At 33.4% G+C, this 18,863-nt stretch overlaps 1 protein-coding gene and 1 pseudogene across 1 annotated transcript; both read right to left on the reverse strand.

Moving 5' to 3' along the window:
- Positions 1-268: 268 nt before the first annotated feature.
- LOC116107234 lies at positions 269-9,551 on the reverse strand (annotated as a pseudogene).
- On the reverse strand, positions 9,097-16,822 carry LOC116107183 (probable E3 ubiquitin-protein ligase ARI8). Its single transcript, XM_031393483.1, has 15 exons — positions 16,525-16,822; positions 15,218-15,342; positions 14,655-14,760; positions 14,423-14,513; positions 13,851-14,023; positions 12,619-12,723; positions 12,376-12,464; positions 11,939-12,046; positions 11,697-11,787; positions 11,487-11,576; positions 10,931-10,978; positions 10,651-10,722; positions 10,475-10,574; positions 10,276-10,402; positions 9,097-9,864 (listed from the first exon to the last, which is right to left on the reverse strand). Exons 1-15 carry the CDS (start codon positions 16,720-16,722, stop codon positions 9,594-9,596), a joined length of 1,794 nt encoding a protein of 597 aa, XP_031249343.1. The 5' UTR covers positions 16,723-16,822; the 3' UTR covers positions 9,097-9,593.
- Between the last annotated feature and the right edge of the window lie 2,041 nt (positions 16,823-18,863).

The raw sequence follows: 18,863 nt of genomic DNA on the forward strand, positions 1-18,863 counted from the left end.
GCGTAGGCAAGAGTTTGGCGGCGAAAGCAAATTGTGTGATAGTTTTATTTCATTCTTGCAGGGGACAATGAGCTCCATCATCCCCAAAAGTTAACCATTTTACAAATCCACTTGAAGCTTCAAGCGTATTACAAATCTATTTAGTAACTAAATAAATGACATAAAGGCTAAAGAAAAGAAGCTAAAAATAATACATTTTCGTCGATCCTGAAACATGGCAGAGATTTAAGTTAAAACGAACTTGGACGAACAGCTGGAACTATAAACATCATATTCCAAGAAACAAGACGACACTGGTTATGTTCTCGTTTCCCTTTCCCACCCTTTGTATTTTCCATTCTGCTTTATCAGATTTCTCAGGGGAGAGGAATAAAAGGAGATTTTGTAGGGTTCTTACCTCCTGGAAACGCTCTGATGGCATTTTCTGTGTAAACCAGACTGCAGCGGAGGTGAAGGTATGTCTCCGATTCCAAGTGGGTTGATCTGCACAGGGAATGGGATTTATCGATGATGCTGACACTAGCACAAACAGTGGCAGAATTGGCATTTGCGTAGTGCAATGGTCACAGGACCAGTGTGAATCGTCGATAGTTCTATGGACCCGCGATTTGGATGAGAAACCCTTGGATTTCCCACTTCTCCCTTATTGCTTCCTCCCAAGCTCTTTGAGCTCCTTGCCTGCTGCAGGCAGCATGCGTATCTACATCTGACAGACCATTTTCAAGTGCTCGGACTAAATTCTCGAAGTAGTTTCGAGCACACTGTTGTCAAAGAGAACGACAATTAATCTCACCGAAGAAAAATGATTTCCTAGTCCATCACTTGCTAAGTGAACAAATTGAGAAAAATTGCTTATGCCAACATTTGTACCCTTCATTGTCTCAGAACAAAACCCAATGTAATCACAACATTGTTACAATACCAAATTCAATCACAGGTTCATCAACAGGAAATATAAAAAAAAGGTTCAACATTCTGCAAGGGGAGACCCGAGACTAGCTACCAAAAAGCTAATTTGTAAAACATATGGAAAAAGAAGGCTAAAATTTTATAACACTTATTGTAGGAAATAAAGTTGCAATAGAATCAAGTTCCATCAAATGCAATTCATATCTTGTCCAACTGTAAATTTCGTTCCAAAAAATTTCAGTATATACTAACCTTGTCAACCCAGCGAGTTTGCGTGGAATTCATTGAAATCTTTCGATGGCCCCTCTGCATTGAGGTAAACTTGTAACTCCTCTTGCACATTGATGAAGTCGTTCCAATCCCGACTCGGCCTCACCTGCATGGTATAGAGGTTATTAAAATACACAAAACATTAACATGATGAAGCTTTCAGGCAGACTGAAGTACCTTGCAAGTACTCGAAGAACTGTCTTTTAGCTGCTCGAGCTCAGGTAAATAATATCCATAGGCATCGTCCATTTTAGAACCCGCCTACATTCAACTATCTACAAACAGACAATGTTATACAACAGAAAAAAGGCAGAACATTCTGGCCATAATAGGAAATCAGATATGTACCTGTAGCCATGCCTCTGTGATGAACTTTAGCTGAGACTCAGGTTGGCACTGTACATCGCTCAGCTTCTCAAGCTACAATATACATTATCATCAACACTTCCATAATTTACAAAACCAACATAGATTGTCTCTAATCAAGAATTTTTTAGTGTCTTCAATTAAAGCAATCAAATGACTTGTTTCAATATTTACATCAACCATACTAAATAGCAAGCCCAAAATCAACTAACCAGTGAAAATTAGGAAACTACAATACAAGAAGTTGGACTTACACACACGTCTGCATTTGCTGAAGGTCTGCTAATGTTTTGCCGAGACTGCAGCATGGAAACAACCAATTACATTAATGACAATGTTTGTTTTGAAAAGCACAGGAGAAGATTCTAGTGTGTTGTGGAAAAAGGGCGGTTTTGCTTTTCCAATGTGGTCCTCAATTCAAAACTTTCCAGGAAAATCAGTTCTTTATCACCTCAATTGGAATGGGATACTGGCTTACTTAGTTTTTATTCAAGTTTTAATGTTGTTTTCACTGTTAGCTCTACTCAATAGCTTTCTTTCTGCAAAGCCAATACATGAACTTTTAATGGCTTTCTTGAATAGATTTTTTGTCCCACTTCTCAGGAGGTGATTGAACTCACACACTAGTGTATTCTTTTTTGTTTATTAATACAATCATTTATGTTCCCTTTGTAAATATATATTAAAAATCTAGTGTTATCCGAAAGCTAGTTAATTAGATAACTAATCAGTGCAAACAACAAGAGAGTAATTGTATCAAAGTAACTACAATCTCACAAATTTTTGGCTTACCGATGATTGGTTGCCCATCGTTCATAGTAGTGAGTATATCTCTCCAGAAGTTCTTTGCCATCTCTTTCGCTTTTCAGACTCATCGTACTGTAAGCAACAGCATTGACCAAATTTATAAGTGAGCTCGATCATGCCACAAGTAGCAACAGGAAGATCTATCAACAGCTAGTAGAGGGGAAGTAAAATATTGAACTAGACTAGCAACCACTCCCTCTTGTTTCGCTGTCTCATATCGATTGCATGCATAGAAACCACCTGTCCGCTCACCATGGTCTGACAAGCACCAAGGCAGAGCCTGCATGCATGTAAATTCAAATGACTAAGTTCATTAAAGAAAACATGATTTTATTCACAGGTTCTAGGTTCTTGGTGAAAAATCCAGAATTGAAGGAAAACCACAGTTCCCATGTACATGTAATGTCTAAAACATGTTTGAAGCTTACCAGCAAAATTAAATTTGCATGGGGGTGTACATGTCATATGCATACAGCCCTGGTTTTTCTCAATTGGCGCTTGCACCTTGGACAAGGCTTGGAATTAGCCAATATCCTGAAAATACAGCCACATAATTCACAGTGGTAAGTAATAAAAACATAGTACGAAATGATCTATTTCTTTTTCTGACAAGACTCATTAAATTTTTTGTCAACTTCACATGCAGACCAATTCTTTATCTTCAACATGAAGCAAAAACAGTATATCATTGCTGAGAGTAAAACGCACATGTCACAGACATGCAAATTCAAGAGGCTGACACAAGTTTTGAGTGATGTATAAGTCAGGGCTATTCAGGTAGGCCCAGGTCTGAATTTATTCCCAGCCCAGCTCAAATAAGAAGAGTATTCTCATTGCTAAGATCTTGATGCTACCAATTCATATTTTCTGACTCGGCACTGTCTTCAACACCCACTTGGCAACAGTGCCACAATCTACAGGCGGTGGGCTTCCTCAGTACACTGTAAGATAAATTCACATTATGTTTCATAGAAAATAAAAAACAAAGGCTATGAGGTATTCTGTAGAGTGTGTTTGCAAATATAATGCTGTGCTAATTTAGCCAAAAAGTACTAGACCAAGCATAAATCTGTTGGAAGCCAAAGAGACTTACATTCCAGCAGAAGCTATATGAACAACGGCAAGTAACATCATATTTCCACTACCAACAACAAAATCCACAGCAAAATCACAACCGGAGCAGGGCACCATTTGGTCTGCAAAAAAAACCAATTCCAAAAAAGTTTGAAATACTGAAGTGGGGTAGTTCACAAAGAAGTCCAAAATCCTAATGTAGGTTCACATATATGAATTGAGCAACACACCAATAATTCCAATGCAGGAGCAGGACCAGACAGATGAACTTGAGGCAAATTAATAGACTTCAGCACATCCTAACTAAAGTGAATATATCAGGGGAGTAATAATGCATGCACAAAATACAAGCAACAATAAACAAATCATCCTATGCATTTTTATATGAAAAACCATCTAAAACCTAAAATACTGTGTTCATAGAAGATTGAAGCATTGCTTTATGATTATCTTGCAGAACTAAACTAAGGAATCACAACCACAGAGAGGAGAAAAACGAGGTAAAGCCTAAGTTGGGTAGATGTCTTGCCCTTAAAACTTAAATACCCAGAAGCATAGTGATATGTAAGTCAACCACTCCATATCTCCATAGAAAATAAAAAACAGATTAAAAAAAATCCCCCATGTTTCTTATACACAAAGAAAGAGACTTCCGTTAAATCAAATACGATATCATACTTTATTTGAAGATGCATCAAACATAATACACATATAAGTGATCCAAGAATACAAGGAATGAAAAGTTTAATACAAGCAATCTGCATCATATAAGGACATATTAAATATTTTTTCACATTCAATATTAAGGCTGTTGGTAGCAGTAAATTCTAACATTACAGAATGAAACTGAAACTGGTTTCTACATAGAAATTCCAGAAAGAACAGACATTCTAAGGTCCAATACTCCTTTGTACATATTTCAACTAGTTTTCCAATCAGTTATCTTATACAGGTAAAAGTTAGACTTAGTTCTGGTAATCAGCGTGTAGTGCTTTAAAATCTGGTATTAAATCTATATTATCAACATATTTTGCACAATCTACTACTTAATGTAGCATAATCTGACTTTGGTAAAATGTAAATGTAATGGTTCAGAAATAATACTTCAGTTTTAAGAAATCAGAACTTTATTTTATTAATAATGGACTCAAGATCTCTTTTGATTGAGTACAATGCATTAAGGATTGCTGTAAACTATAAAACTATTACCTTTCTGTTATCTTCAACATAAGATCGAATAAAATAACGAGAATACTTCTCTCTACTCCTCGAAAGCCAATAGATTAATATATCTTGACCGTGGCAGCACCACAAGATGGGTCAGGACATCGCAACGTCAAACAACCAGGACCATCATTATAGATGTGCAATATACCCTAAAGAGGAAAAACAGATGATAAGTTAAATAAATGAATGGAAGTGGAAGTGGACCTTATCAGGACAAAAACAGAGGATGCTTTCTACCAAGTATTAGCATACATCTCAACAGCATGTACCACATATATGTTTGCACCATACACAATATGGAGAATTATGTACATAAAAATGTTAATCAACAATAATGGGATAAAATGTGCATAAGTCTTGCTTAAGAACCCTTTCCCCTCAATATTTGTAAGATAAAATTAATTAAAAGACTATACATCCCCATTCTTCTTCCACCTTCAGAACAATTTAATAAAGCATGCAATTAAAATATTAAGTTTTGCATCTTGTATATACTAAAATCACAATATAAATCCTGGTGCACTAGAACGAACCTGTCCAGCATGCATTACAAAAAGGATGACCACAAGCAGTAGTATACAACCTATCACATGGATAGTTTTCAAAACATATCCCACAATTTTTTAGGGTTGGCCAAATCACTTTAATTAGTTTATTAATCCTTGTTTATTACTCACCAAATTGGGGTTTTGAAATAATTTTACTGTTTACTTTTACTACACGTCTACATTATTTTATCATTAAGCTGAGAAAAATCTTGGGTTAGTTGAATATGTATCACCGTGAGTCTAGATGATTTTTTTTGGTTTTTTTTTTTAAATAATCAAAAGTGTCGACCGAATAAGAACTCTAGTGACTATCTTGATTAGCAATCGAGGAGAGACTTAAAGTATATACATACAGAGAGTAAGCTTGGTCTAAACGGTTTGGGTTTTAGAAGGGGGGAGACCGATGAGTTTTTTTATGGTGGAAGGTTAGATTTGGTGGTTAAAATTGATCGAAATTTGACTTTGAAGAGGCAACTGCACAAACCTTAATCGCTCGATTATCAAAAATTGGTACGATCGACTAGAGTAGGATTTGAGAGGTTTTGATGAGTAATAATTAGGGAAGAGAATGGTGGTGGTGCCAAAATTAAAAATATAATATAAATTTAGATAATCAAGTGGTATTTTAAAAGTTAGTTAATGAAAAAATGTCATTATATCATTATTTGAGTGAGAAAAAATAGTTTATTCTAACCTTAGCCTATATATATAAGTAGCTCGAGTGTACATGGAATGAGCCATGAAATGAAAGTAACTTCATGCTGTATTACTTTTTACTATATAGTTTTAATAAAATTATAATATATAGTATGAAATTTGGTTTTGAACTTCTTTTTGACAAATAATAATAATAATTTGTCGATTGTAAGGTCTGAGCATTCTGGGCATACTCTTTTGGACTGATTGCATGCACCTGAATTATGATAAAAGGAGACTGTCTTCCACACATGCATTCAATATTTTATTAAATATTTTAAAGGATTAATTAATTAAATTTTATGCATCGATCAAAAAGGAGAATTAATGAATGCCATGTGTTGAAATTCTAATTATGCCACCCAAACTTGAAACGACTTATGTTTCTCATGCGCTTTTGTCAAATCAATCAAACCCTATTTAGGATGTTGCATGAACAATTGTGACTTTTCATGGCTTCCCCGATTGGGTTTTAATCTATATTTATTACACATATTTTATCTATTTTATTTTGATTGCTATGTATCTTCATCATCATGTGATGGAATATGCTTAACTCATTACATGGCATGTTCACATTAACCTTTTCTAACAAGATGACCATGATTCTTACTTTTTTTTTATTATTATTAAGGTGTTTGGATCAATTTATACGCATCTCAATTAATCTTTTTGGACTTTAAAATTATCAGTTAGATAAAAACTTCAATAACCATCTCCATTAGTATTAAAGGTCGTGGGGACTCGAACTTGAAAAACTATGTTAGATCTTTTTCTTACATTTTTACCATTAAAAGGATTTGAACTTAAGATACCATGTTAGATCATCTTTTGTTCTTTTCCCATCACGCACCCAATGGGCCAATGGTTGTTAAAATAATTGTTCCGAAGATAAGATTCACACTAATTCCTATCCCAAAGTGCTCTAATTTTTATTTTATTTCCTATCCCATACATTAATATATATCATAGAAAATATAATATAATGAAAAAAAAAATCAATTTTTTTTTTTTTTAAACTATAGGTGAGGATTAATTATAAAAATTCATCAAATTGTAAATGATCCACAAAGATATAATATTGATAAATGCATTTTTAATAGAGAGTAGCTTAATTTATATCAATTTAAATATTTGACTTCAAGTTCTTACATTAATTAATATATTTTAATGGTTAGAAATTAATGAGATGACACATAAAATAACTATATTTATCTTGACCTAATATACTTAAAATAAAATACATTAATTAATATATTTGTGGTATACTTTGAAGAAAGTTTACGTGATATTCATTATAATTGTTATTTGTTTGAGTGATATTCATTGTAATTGTTATTTGTTTGAGTTCAGAGGGATTTTATGTAGATATGTCATTATTGTATTGTCCATAAAAGGGTTTCACACGTCTTAAATAAGTAAATTTTACGACGTTGGAGGAAAAATATAAATAGATGTCATACAAAAATTAAGGTAAGTTATAATAGGTAGAGCACCAATATTGAAGGACAACGTTTTGATAAGTTGTTTAATGTAATGCTGACAGTAGCCGATATGACATCAAACAATGATATTTACTTTTATAATACTTTCTAATGTTTGTATTAAATTTATAGAAAAAATAATTTAAACGAGAGAGTCTAATAATTAAATATATATGTTATTGCTTTGTGCATTTCACTAAATAATAATACATGGCCCAAAAATAAATTTGATTAGATTATTAAAATTTGTCAAACCAATATAAGAATATACACAATTGCTTAACAAACTTACAAATTACACAAATTCAATTATCCTTGTAATTAATTAATGGATCAATTAAATATGATGTTAAACTTAATCAATGTTGAGAACTTGGGATAATGAGATTTGTCTCTTTCACAAATGGACTAATTTTATTAGTTGCAGTGCAGGTAGTGTTTTATGAATTAATTCATCAATTTACTCAGTAAATTATGTTGAGGTTGAATTTATTTATATTAATTTTATGAAAAATTAATTAATTAACAGGACTAACTAAGCCTAAGCTTTTATACAATTGAATAATTAATCAATTTATCTAATAAATTATATTAAGATTAGATATAGATATATTTATTTAATGAAAAATTAATTAATTAACAAGGCTGATTAAGCCTAATCAATTAAGCCTTCATACAATTAAATAAATAATCAACTTACCTAGTAAATTATGTTAAGATTGAATTTAGCTATATTAATTTTATGAAAAATTAATTAATTAACAAGTCTAACTAAATTTAAGTCTCTATACAATTGAATAATTATCAATTTACCTAATAAATTATGTTGAAATTAGATATAGATATGTTTAATTATGTTCGAGAGAAAAATCCCCGCGAGGTGAATTTCCCTGCAAAGCCTCATTCATCGAGCCGAGACGGGACGAGGATGAGAGTGATTCTATCCCCATAGGCCGGGGACGGTCATGAGAGTTATTCCCGCTAACAGGGACGGGTTAGAGACGATCATGGGAGTGGATATCAAGGACGGGGACAAGGAATGGGGCCCCCAAACCCAACCTAGCCCGCGCCCATCCCTACTAGAGATGGCAATGTGTTGGGCTAGGACCGGGTACCCCTTAGCCCAGGCCTAAACCCGACCTCATAACAAAGGCTCAAGCTCATCACATGGATGACAGATAAAACCCAAGCCTAACTCGACAGGATTTTTGTAATCTCAATCCCAACCCAAGCCTACCCATTTTTATAATGTGAATTTTTAAATATTAATAAATTCATTTTTTTTATATTTTTAATTCTAGAAACAATTTTTAAATATTAATTTATTTTTGAATACTCAACAAATATTAATAAATTTTAATTTTTTTATATATATGTAAGATAATTATGTAATTAGATATATAGTATAAAGATAATTTAATAAAATTAATAATAAAATGTCAGGTTGGGTTGAAGACATACCCATGCCTAAAATCAGTCCCAAGCCCAAGCCCAACACTGCTAACATCAGGTGAAGCCTAGGCTTTTTGGGACAAGTCAGGCCGGGTACCCGAAAATACCAGGCCCATTGCCATCTCTAGACTATGGACTGGTATGGACTACTAAGGATGACAATGACAAATTTCGAAACCAGTAAAGAAAACTTCCGTTTTAGTCGATCCTTGAGCACGATCAATGAACAATTTCTGGGTAATAAACTGTTGCGTAGGCAAGAGTTTGGCGGCGAAAGCAAATTGTGTGATAGTTTTATTTCATTCTTGCAGGGGACAATGAGCTCCATCATCCCCAAAAAGTTAACCATTTTACAAATCCACTTGAAGCTTCAAGCGTATTACAAATCTATTTAGTAACTTAAATAAATGACCATAAAGGCTAAAGAAAAGAAGCTAAAAATAATACATTTTCGTCGATCCTGAAACATGGCAGAGATTTAAGTTAAAACGAACTTGGACGAACAGCTGGAACTATATACACATCATATTCCAAGAAAACAAGACGACACTGAGTTATGTTCTCGTTTCCCTTTCCCACCCTTTGTTCTTTTCCATTCTGCTTTATCAGATTTCTCAGGGGAGAGGAATAAAAGGAGATTTTGTAGGGTTCTTACCTCCTGGAAACGCTCTGATGGCATTTTCCGTGTAAACCAGACTGCAGCGGAGGTGAAGGTCATGTCTCCGATTCCAAGTGGGTTGATCTGCACAGGGAATGGGATTTATCGATGATGCTGGCACATAGCACAAACAGTGGCAGAATTGGCATTTGCGTAGGTGCAATGGTCACAGGACCAGTGGCCTGAATCGTCGATAGTTCTATTGGACCCGCTCGATTTGGATGTAGAACCCTTGGATTTCCCACTTCTTCCCTTATTGCTTCCTCCCAAGCTCTTTGAGCTTCCTTGCCTGCTGCAGGCAGCATGCGTATCTACATCTGACAGACCATTTTCAAGTGCTCGGACTAAATTCTCGAAGTAGTTTCGAGTCACACTGTTGTCAAAGAGAACGACAATTAATCTCACAGAAGAAAAATGATTTCCTTAGTCCATCACTTGCTAAGTAGAACAAATTGAGAAAAATTGCTTATGCCAACATTTGTACTCCTTCATTGTCTCAGAACAAAACCGACATGTAATCACAACATTGTTACAATACCAAATTCAATCACAGGTTCATCAACAGGAAATATTAAAAAAAAAAGTTTCAACATTCTGCAAGGAGAGACCCGAGACTAGCTACCAAAAAGCTAATTTGTAAAACATATGGAAAAAAGAAGGCTAAAATTTTATAACACTTTATTGTAGGAAATAAAGTTGCAATAGAATCAAGTTCCATCAAATGCAATTCATATCTTGTCCAACTGTAAATTTCGTTCCAGAAAAAATTTCAGTATATACTAACCTTGTCAACCCAGCGAGTTTCGTTCGGAATTCATTGAAATCTTTCGATGGCCCCTCTGCATTGAGGTAAACTTGTAACTCCTTCTCTGCACATTGATGAAGTCGTTCCAATCCCGACTCGGCCTCACCTGCAAGGTATAGAGGGTTATTAAAATACACAAAACATTAACATGATGAAGCTTTCAGGCAGACTGAAGTACCTTGCAAGTACTCGAAGAACTGTCTTTTAGCCTGCTCATACTCAGGTAAATAATATCCATAGGCATACGTCCATTTTAGAACCCGCCTACATTCAACTATCTACAAACAGACATATGTTATACAACAGAAAAAAGGCAGAACATTCTGGCCATAAAATAGGAAATCAGATATGTACCTGTAGCCATGCCTCTGTGATGAACTTTAGCTGAGACTCAGGTTGGCACTGTACATCGCTCAGCTTCTCAAGCTACAATAATACATTATCATCAACACTTCCATAATTTACAAAACCAAATATAGATTGTCTCTAATCAAGAATTTTTTTATGTGTCTTCAATTAAAGCAATCAAATGAGTTGTCTCAATATTTACATCAACCATACTAAATAGCAAGCCCAAAATCAACTAACCAGTATGAAAATTAGGAAACTACAATATACAAGAAGTTGGACTTACACACACAGTCTGCATTTGCTGAAGGTCTGCTAATGCTTTTTGCCGAGACTGCAGCATGGAAACAACCAATTACATTAATTTGACAAATGTTTGTTTTGAAAAGCACCAGGAGAAGATTCTAGTGTGTTGTGGAAAAAGGGCGTTTTGCTTTTCCAATGTGGTCCTCAATTCCAAAACTTTCCAGGAAAATCAGTTCTTTATCACCTCAATTGGAATGGGATACTGGGCTTACTTAGTTTTTATTCAAGTTTTAATGTTGTTTTCACTGTATAGCTCTACTTCAATCAGCTTTCTTTCTGCAAAGCCAATACATGAACTTTTAATGGCTTTCTTGAATAGATTTTTTGTCCCACTTCTCAGGAGGTGATCTGAACTCACACAATAGTGTATTTCTCTTTTTTGTTTATTAATACAATCATTTATGTTCCCTCTGTAAAATTATATATTAAAAATCTTGTGTTATCCGAAAGCTAGTTAATTAGATAACTAATCAGTGCAAACACAATGAGAAGTAATTGTATCAAAGTAACTACAATCTCACAAATTTTTGACTTACCGATTGATTGGTTGCCCATCGTTCATAGTAGTGAGTATATCTCTCCAGAGAGTTCTTTGCCATCTCTCTTCGCTTTTCAGACTCATCGTACTGTAAGCAACAGCATTGACCAAATTTATAAGTGAGCTCGATCATGCCAAAAGTAGCAACAGGAAGATCTATCAACAGCTAGTAGAGGGGAAGTAAAATAATTGAACTAGACTAGCATACCACTCCCTCTTGTTTCGCTGTCTCATATCGATTGCATGCATAGAAACCACCTGTCCGCTCACCATGGTCTGACCAAGCACCAAGGCAGAGCCTGCATGCATGTAAATTCAAATGACTAAGTTCATTAAAGAAAACATGATTTTATTTCACAGGTTCTAGAGTTCTTGGTGAAAAATCCAGAATTGAAGGAAAACCACAGTTCCCATGTACATGTAATGTCTAAAACATGTTTAGAAGCTTACCAGCAAAATTCAAATTTGCATGGGGGTGTACATGTCATATGCATACAGCCCTGGTTTTTCTCAATTGGTCGCTTGCACCTTGGACAAGGCTTGGAATTAGCCAATATCCTGAAAATACAGCCACATAATTCACAGTGGTAAGTAATAAAAACATAGTACGAAATGATCTATTTCTTTTTCTGACAAGACTCATTAAATTTTTTGTCAACTTCACATGCAGACCAATTCTTTATCTTCAACATGAAGCAAAAACATGTATATCATTGCTGAGAGTAAAACGCACATGTCCACACAGACATGCAAATTCAAGAGGCTGACACAATGTTTTGAGTGATGTGTAAGTCAGGGCTATTCAGGTAGGCCCAGGTCTGAATTAATATCCCCAGCCCAGCTCAAATAAGAAGAGTAATTCTCATTGCTAAGATCTTGATGCATACCAATTCATATTTTCTGACTCGGCACTGTTCTTCAACACCCACTTGGCAACAGTGCCACAATCTACAGGACGGTGGGCTTCCTCAGTACACTGTAAGATAAATTCACATTATGTTTCATAGAAAATAAAAAACAAAGGCTATGAGGTATTCCGTAGAGTGTGTTTGCAAATATAATGCTGCTGATAATTTAACCAAAAAGTACTAGATCCAAGCATAAATCTGTTGGAAGCCAAAGAGACTTACATTCCAGCAGAAGCTATATGAACAACGGCAAGTAACATCATAATTTCCACTACCAACAACAAAATCCACAGCAAAATCACAACCTGGAGCAGGGCACCATTTGGTCTGCAAAAATAACCAATTCCAAAAAAGATTTGAAATACTGAAGTGGGGTAGTTCACAAAGAAGTCCAAAATCCTAATGTCAGGTTCACATATATGAATAAAGCAACACACAATAATTCCAATGCAGGAGCAGGACCAGACAGATGAACTTGAGGCAAATTAATAGTACTTCAGCACATCCTAACTAAAAGCTGAATATATCAGGGGAGTAATAATGCATGCACAATAATACAAGCAACAATAAACAAATCATCCTATGCATTTTTTTATATGAAAACCATTCTAAAGCCTTTAAAATATTGTTTCATAGAAGATTGAAGCATTGCTTTATGATTATCTTGCAGAACTTAAAACTTAAGGAATCACAACCACAGAGAGGAGAAAAACGAGGATAAAGCCTAAGTTGGGTAGATGTCTTGCCCTTTAAAACTTAAATACCCCAGAAAGCATAGTGATACTGTAAGTCAACCACTCCATATCTCCATAGAAAATAAAAAACAGATTAAAAAAAATCCCCCATGTTTCTTATACACAAAAGAAAGAGACTTCCGTTAAATCAAATACGATATCATACTTTATTTGAAGATGCAACAAACATAATCAGCATCATATAAGTGATCCAAGATAATACAAGGAATGAAAAGTTTTAATACAAGCTAATCTGCATCATATAAGGAACATATTAAATATTTTTTCACATTCAATATTAAGGCTGTTGGTAGCAGTAAATTCTAACATTACAGAATGAAACTGAATTACTGGTTCGTCTACATAGAAATTCCAGAAAGAACAGACATTCTAAGGTCCAATACTCCTTTGTACATATTTCAACTAGTTTTCCAATCAGTTATCTTATACAGGTAAAAGTTGACTTAGTTCTGGTAATCAGCGTGTAGTGCTTTAAAATCTGGTATACTAAATCTATATTATCAACATATTTTGCACAATCTACTACTTAATGTCGCATAATCTGACTTTTGGTAATAATGTAAATGTAATGATTCAGAAATAATACTTCAGTTTTTAAGAAATCAGAACTTTATTTTTTATAAAATAACGGACTCAAGATCTCTTTTTGATTGAGTACAAAGCATAAAGGACTTGCTGATAACTATAAAAAACTATTACCTTTCTGTTATCTTCAACATAAGATCGAATAAAATAACGAGAATACTTCTCTCTATCCTCATCAGAAGCCAATAGATTAATCATATCTTGACCGATGGCAGCACCACAAGATGGGTCAGGACATCGCAACGTCAAACAACCAGGACCATCATTAATAGATGTGCTAATATACCCTAAAGAGGAAAAACAGATGATAAGTTAAATAAATGAAATGGAAGTAGAAGTGCACTTATCAGGACAAAAACAGAGGATGCTTTCCTACCAAGTATTAGCATACATCTCAACAGCATGTACCACAATATATGTTTGCACCATACACAATATGGAGAATTATGTACATAAAAAAGTTTAATTCAACAATAATGGGATAAAATGTGCATAAGTCTTGCTTAAGAACCCCTTTTCCCCTCAATATTTGTAAGATAAAAATTAATTAAATAAGACTATACATCCACCATTCTTCTTCCATCCTTCAGAACAATATAATTAAAAGCATGCAATTAAAATATTAAGTTTTGCATCTTGTATAATACATAAAATCACAATATAAATCCTGGTGCACTAGAACGAACCTGTCCAGCATGCATTACAAAAAGGATGACCACAAGCAGTAGTATACAACCTATCACATGGATAGTTTTCAAAACATATCCCACAATTCAGCTGCCAAAATAAAGACACACATGAGAAGAAACTTATAGATTAAGATAGCATAAAGTAAGTTCACTGAACAAGCAATCAACATCCCTAGATGTTAATACAAGAAGCTGAAAACTCAATTAAAGATATACATTAGCTGCTTACTTCTTTAGCATTTGGGAATTCAACAACTGGTTTCTCCAATAAGCCAACAGACTTGCGAACCTTTTCTTCATCTGCAAACCATTCATCATGCACTTTACTGACACTCCTGCAATTCCAAAAGCAATATAGATTTGTTAGAGCATCAAGCTACATTCAAGTGAAGCACTTATTGAATGGGAAGACTCGAGCCTGTTGGGTTGTATTTTGAGCTTCTCCAATAAAATCTTTTTAGCTTATTTAAATTGTTAAAATTTCAAGAATATCCCCATACAATCTCATAAATTTGACTTTATCTCTTCTTGTATCTTAAATCTTTTTGGTAATTTACAACTATAAAACACTTTTACATTTTTCTAACAACTAACAAATTTTATATAAAAGCTCTACTCTAACAAGCTCTACTCTAGTAAGCTCTTCTTCCATGAGTTCTACTAAAAAAAGCAGTAACAGATGGACCCTACAATTATTCTGAAGGATAATTAAATTGCATTTAAATAATATTCATTAACAAAGTAAAAACCTTATTAATGCAAGAATACAACATTGGTCACTAGATATCATACCAATTATAAAAGCGGAGCAAGACACTCGCGGAAACTTTTGAAATAGAAAGCACAGTGGATATCCTTGTTATATCCTCCTCTTGACGCTGACGAATATCCGCCTCACTCAAAACAGTATAATTTAGCTAAGACAAGAAAAAATGTACATTAGAATAAAAGATTAAAACAAGATCTATAGTAATAGTAATATGGGCTTACAAAGACTAGATTTGTTAAGTGCACATTCATTTAAGAAAATCAAATAGTAAGTTCAAAATATATGCTAATGATCCTATAAAATTTTTGAACTAATGGCACAATAAGCACTGACAGCATACAAGGCCTTCTGCACTAAACTCATGAGTTTAAATTAAAAGTCCTCAAGTTATACCCAAAAATTAGCTTTTCATCAAACAAACTTTGCCACACAAGATTACAATAATATTTGTCACCCTAACCCAACCACCATATTATCAAAAACCAATCTAGTGAAAGTTGATGACTCGCATTCACAAAAAAACTACCAAAACAGACTAAAGCCCACTTGGTGCACATTCTGAATCAACAAAAACTTCCCAGCTATCATAAACTAAAAAGAAAAACAAACTAAATCAGAATCAATGAAAAATAGAAAACTCAATCACAACAATCATAATAACCTCAATTCAGCTGAGCCAGAACAACTGCACTTTGCCAAAGCAATACAAAATTGAAGAAATTTCAATTTCTGCAACAAAAGAGAGTACAAAATTTAAAGAAGTGCAACATTACCGAATTACAAAACCACAGTAATGTTCCCGGTACAACATGCTATATCATTTATGGTATAAATGAACTCAACCCCATCAATTTTCAACCAAATTAAAAAACAAAAAATCTCAAAACCTAAAATTTTCTAATTTACATATCTACCCTTGAAATTCATATCAACAGCATAAATGCAGATCATAAGAGACTGCAATTTTGATTAAATTACCAAAGAAGTAAAATTTGCAGAAAATTGAGCTAAAATTACAATATCAAACAAAAAAATGCCACAAAATTGCGAAAAGCTACAATAACATACGGTGTAAATTAACTCAATCTCTTCAATATCAACCAAATTAAGATACCACAAAGCCACCAAACGTCAAATTTTTTGTAATTTACATATCTACCTTCAAATTTAATATCCATAGCATAAATGCAGGTCATAAGAGACTTCAATTCCGAAAAAATTCCCAAGAGGACTAAACTTTACACGAAATTGAGCTAAAATTACAATAATCAAACAAAAAGAGGGACATGAAGTTGAGAACAGTTGCGAAAACGGCGAAAAATTGGATTACCTGGTGACGATGAGAGACGAGATCATCAGAATCATCGGAGTCGTTATCGATGAATTCGTAATCGGCGACGTCAGCATCATCGTCGCTGTCGTAGGCGTAGGCAGGGCCGACAGCGTCGTCATCGCCGCCGCTGTAGAAATCATCGTCCTCGGCCGATTCATTGGCGTCTTGCATATCGAAATCGTCCTCCGATTCCATAATTTAACAAGTAATTTGGCGATGAATTGGAACCCTAGAAGCCGAGGAATTGGACAAAGTGAGAAAGAGAGAGAAAGAGAGAGACAGAGAGAGAAAACGAGAGACGCTTTGATTGAATGAAATGAACAGGAAATGAAAAGGAAATAAATATGATGATAATTAATTAATAATTTAATTTAATCTGATTAGTTCTAATTAATTATTAAATGAAAATTTATAATAAAAATTGGTCTAAAATTAAATCTAGACATTTCAAACAAATATATGCATGAAATGGTAAGTGATTTTTGTCACGCTCCATGGACACAACGACTATGTTGGCTCATTGTACTTTCGTATTGAATAATATGTTAGTGAAACCGTTTGATATATTTAGATCATTTTTTTTTTTCTTTTTTTAATGATAGGGTATCTGTCAACTAATCCTCAAGACCTTGAAATTTTGATCAGTAAAAACTCCATAAAATGATCAAACTTAAAATCTCTTGATAATACATTTAAGATCTTAATTAACTATCGGTTACATAGTAGTGATTAAACCAAGAGCATGTTTGATATAAATTTGAATACACTTTTTTTTTTTTTATTTGAAAACGAATGATACAAAAAATCTTATGAAAATACATTTGGTAAATATAAGTTGAAATGTTTTTTAAAACAGTTTTATGATATCACTCTAAAAACTAGGGGTGTTTAAAAGAATCTGTTGGAACCGGAACCGGCGGGTACCCTGAGTTTTGGTTCCGATTTCTATTCAGAACCAGTCTCAATGGGTAGGTTCCGGTTTCAAATTTTTGGAACCGTTACTGTACGGTTCCGGTTTCGGTTAGGAACCAGAATAGGAACCAGGAACCAAAAACCGAAACTAATATAAAATAAAATTAGATTAGGGGGGTTAATAAAAATTTTTGTAGAAAAAATATGTGAATACATTTATATTATATTCATAACATTTAAATAAGTTGGTTTGACATTTGATAATCTACCTTTACAAAGTAATGAGTTTGTATTTTTTGAATTTATAATTTGTAATTTATTTTTGTTAACATGTGTCAGGTTGGGGGGTATTGTAAGTTTAAGGGTTTTTTTTGCTATTTAAAACTTTGTGAGGTCATATAATTTCAGGTACCCAGAACGGGAACCGGAACCATTGTTATAGGTTATAATTATGGGTACCTAGGAACCGGAATCGTTGGTTCCGATTCCGGTTCCAAATTTCAAGGAACCGTCGGTCTGGTTCTGGTTTCGGTTCTCAAAAAGTGCAGGGTACCCGAAACTAAACACCCCCACTAAAACTAATGCAAAACAAACAAACTATCTAAACTGTTCCATAGTTTTTTACTTTTTATAGTTTCTAATATAAAAATAATTTTTAATAATATATCAAGCGTATATCTATATATTAAAAATGTTGAAATACATATAACTCAAAATTTGAATTATATTTCATTTTATGAAAATTATTTTCCGATTACAAATGGACTTTGATGTAATATTATAAGCATATTATCGACTCTATCTATGAAAAACTATGAGAAAATAGTAGTATTTGTTCATTTTGATGAAAAAAATAGTTAGGTATTGAATAATTTTTTGAGGTGTTTTATTTAAAAAAAAAAAACAGTAATATTACATTCAGAAACTCTTTTCACTAATTTTCCTCCCATAAATGCGGCATGTCAGCTCGCAATAAGTCTTGTTTGTCTTAATGCGAACTGTCATGTCAACGTTTGTAAAAAAGTTTGAGAAGTATTTGTCAACCTATTTTTATTAGAAAAAAAAACCAATTGAGCTGTGATTTTATTTTTTGTTAAATGTAATTTTGAGTTAAATATGTCGTCATATAGTAATTTATAGTTTAATAATTATTAAACATTTCATTATCTTAATTATACTTGTCATTACTTGATATTAATATAGATATGCAATGTTAATTTTTTAAATTATTTTTATAATTCTTGGTTGGAATAATGAGATGTGAAAAACCATTTAAAAGTAAAAGAAATATTTAAAATGCTTTGTGGAGAAGCAAGAATATTACTACTACTCTACAAAATTCTTTCCGATCATAAGACAAATAAAAAACACATTTTGGAAGCACTTTTAAATTTATTTTGACTCAAAACACATTTCAAATTCTA

Source organism: Pistacia vera, unplaced genomic scaffold, assembly GCF_008641045.1.
Source record: "Pistacia vera cultivar Batoury unplaced genomic scaffold, PisVer_v2 Contig529, whole genome shotgun sequence".
Taxonomy (NCBI): Eukaryota; Viridiplantae; Streptophyta; class Magnoliopsida; order Sapindales; family Anacardiaceae; genus Pistacia; species Pistacia vera.

What these genes read in the sequence shown, in the direction of transcription:
- LOC116107183 (XM_031393483.1), bottom strand. Translation starts at nt 16,722, where the DNA reads ATGGAATCGGAGGACGATTTCGATATGCAAGACGCCAATGAATCGGCC. An exon ending in TTGCTCCGCTTTTATAATTG is followed by an intron (nt 14,761 to 15,217) that starts GTATGATATCTA and finishes TTGGAATTGCAG; the next exon opens with GAGTGTCAGTAAAGTGCATG. An exon ending in GTTCTTCGAGTACTTGCAAG is followed by an intron (nt 10,403 to 10,474) that starts GTACTTCAGTCT and finishes TATACCTTGCAG; the next exon opens with GTGAGGCCGAGTCGGGATTG.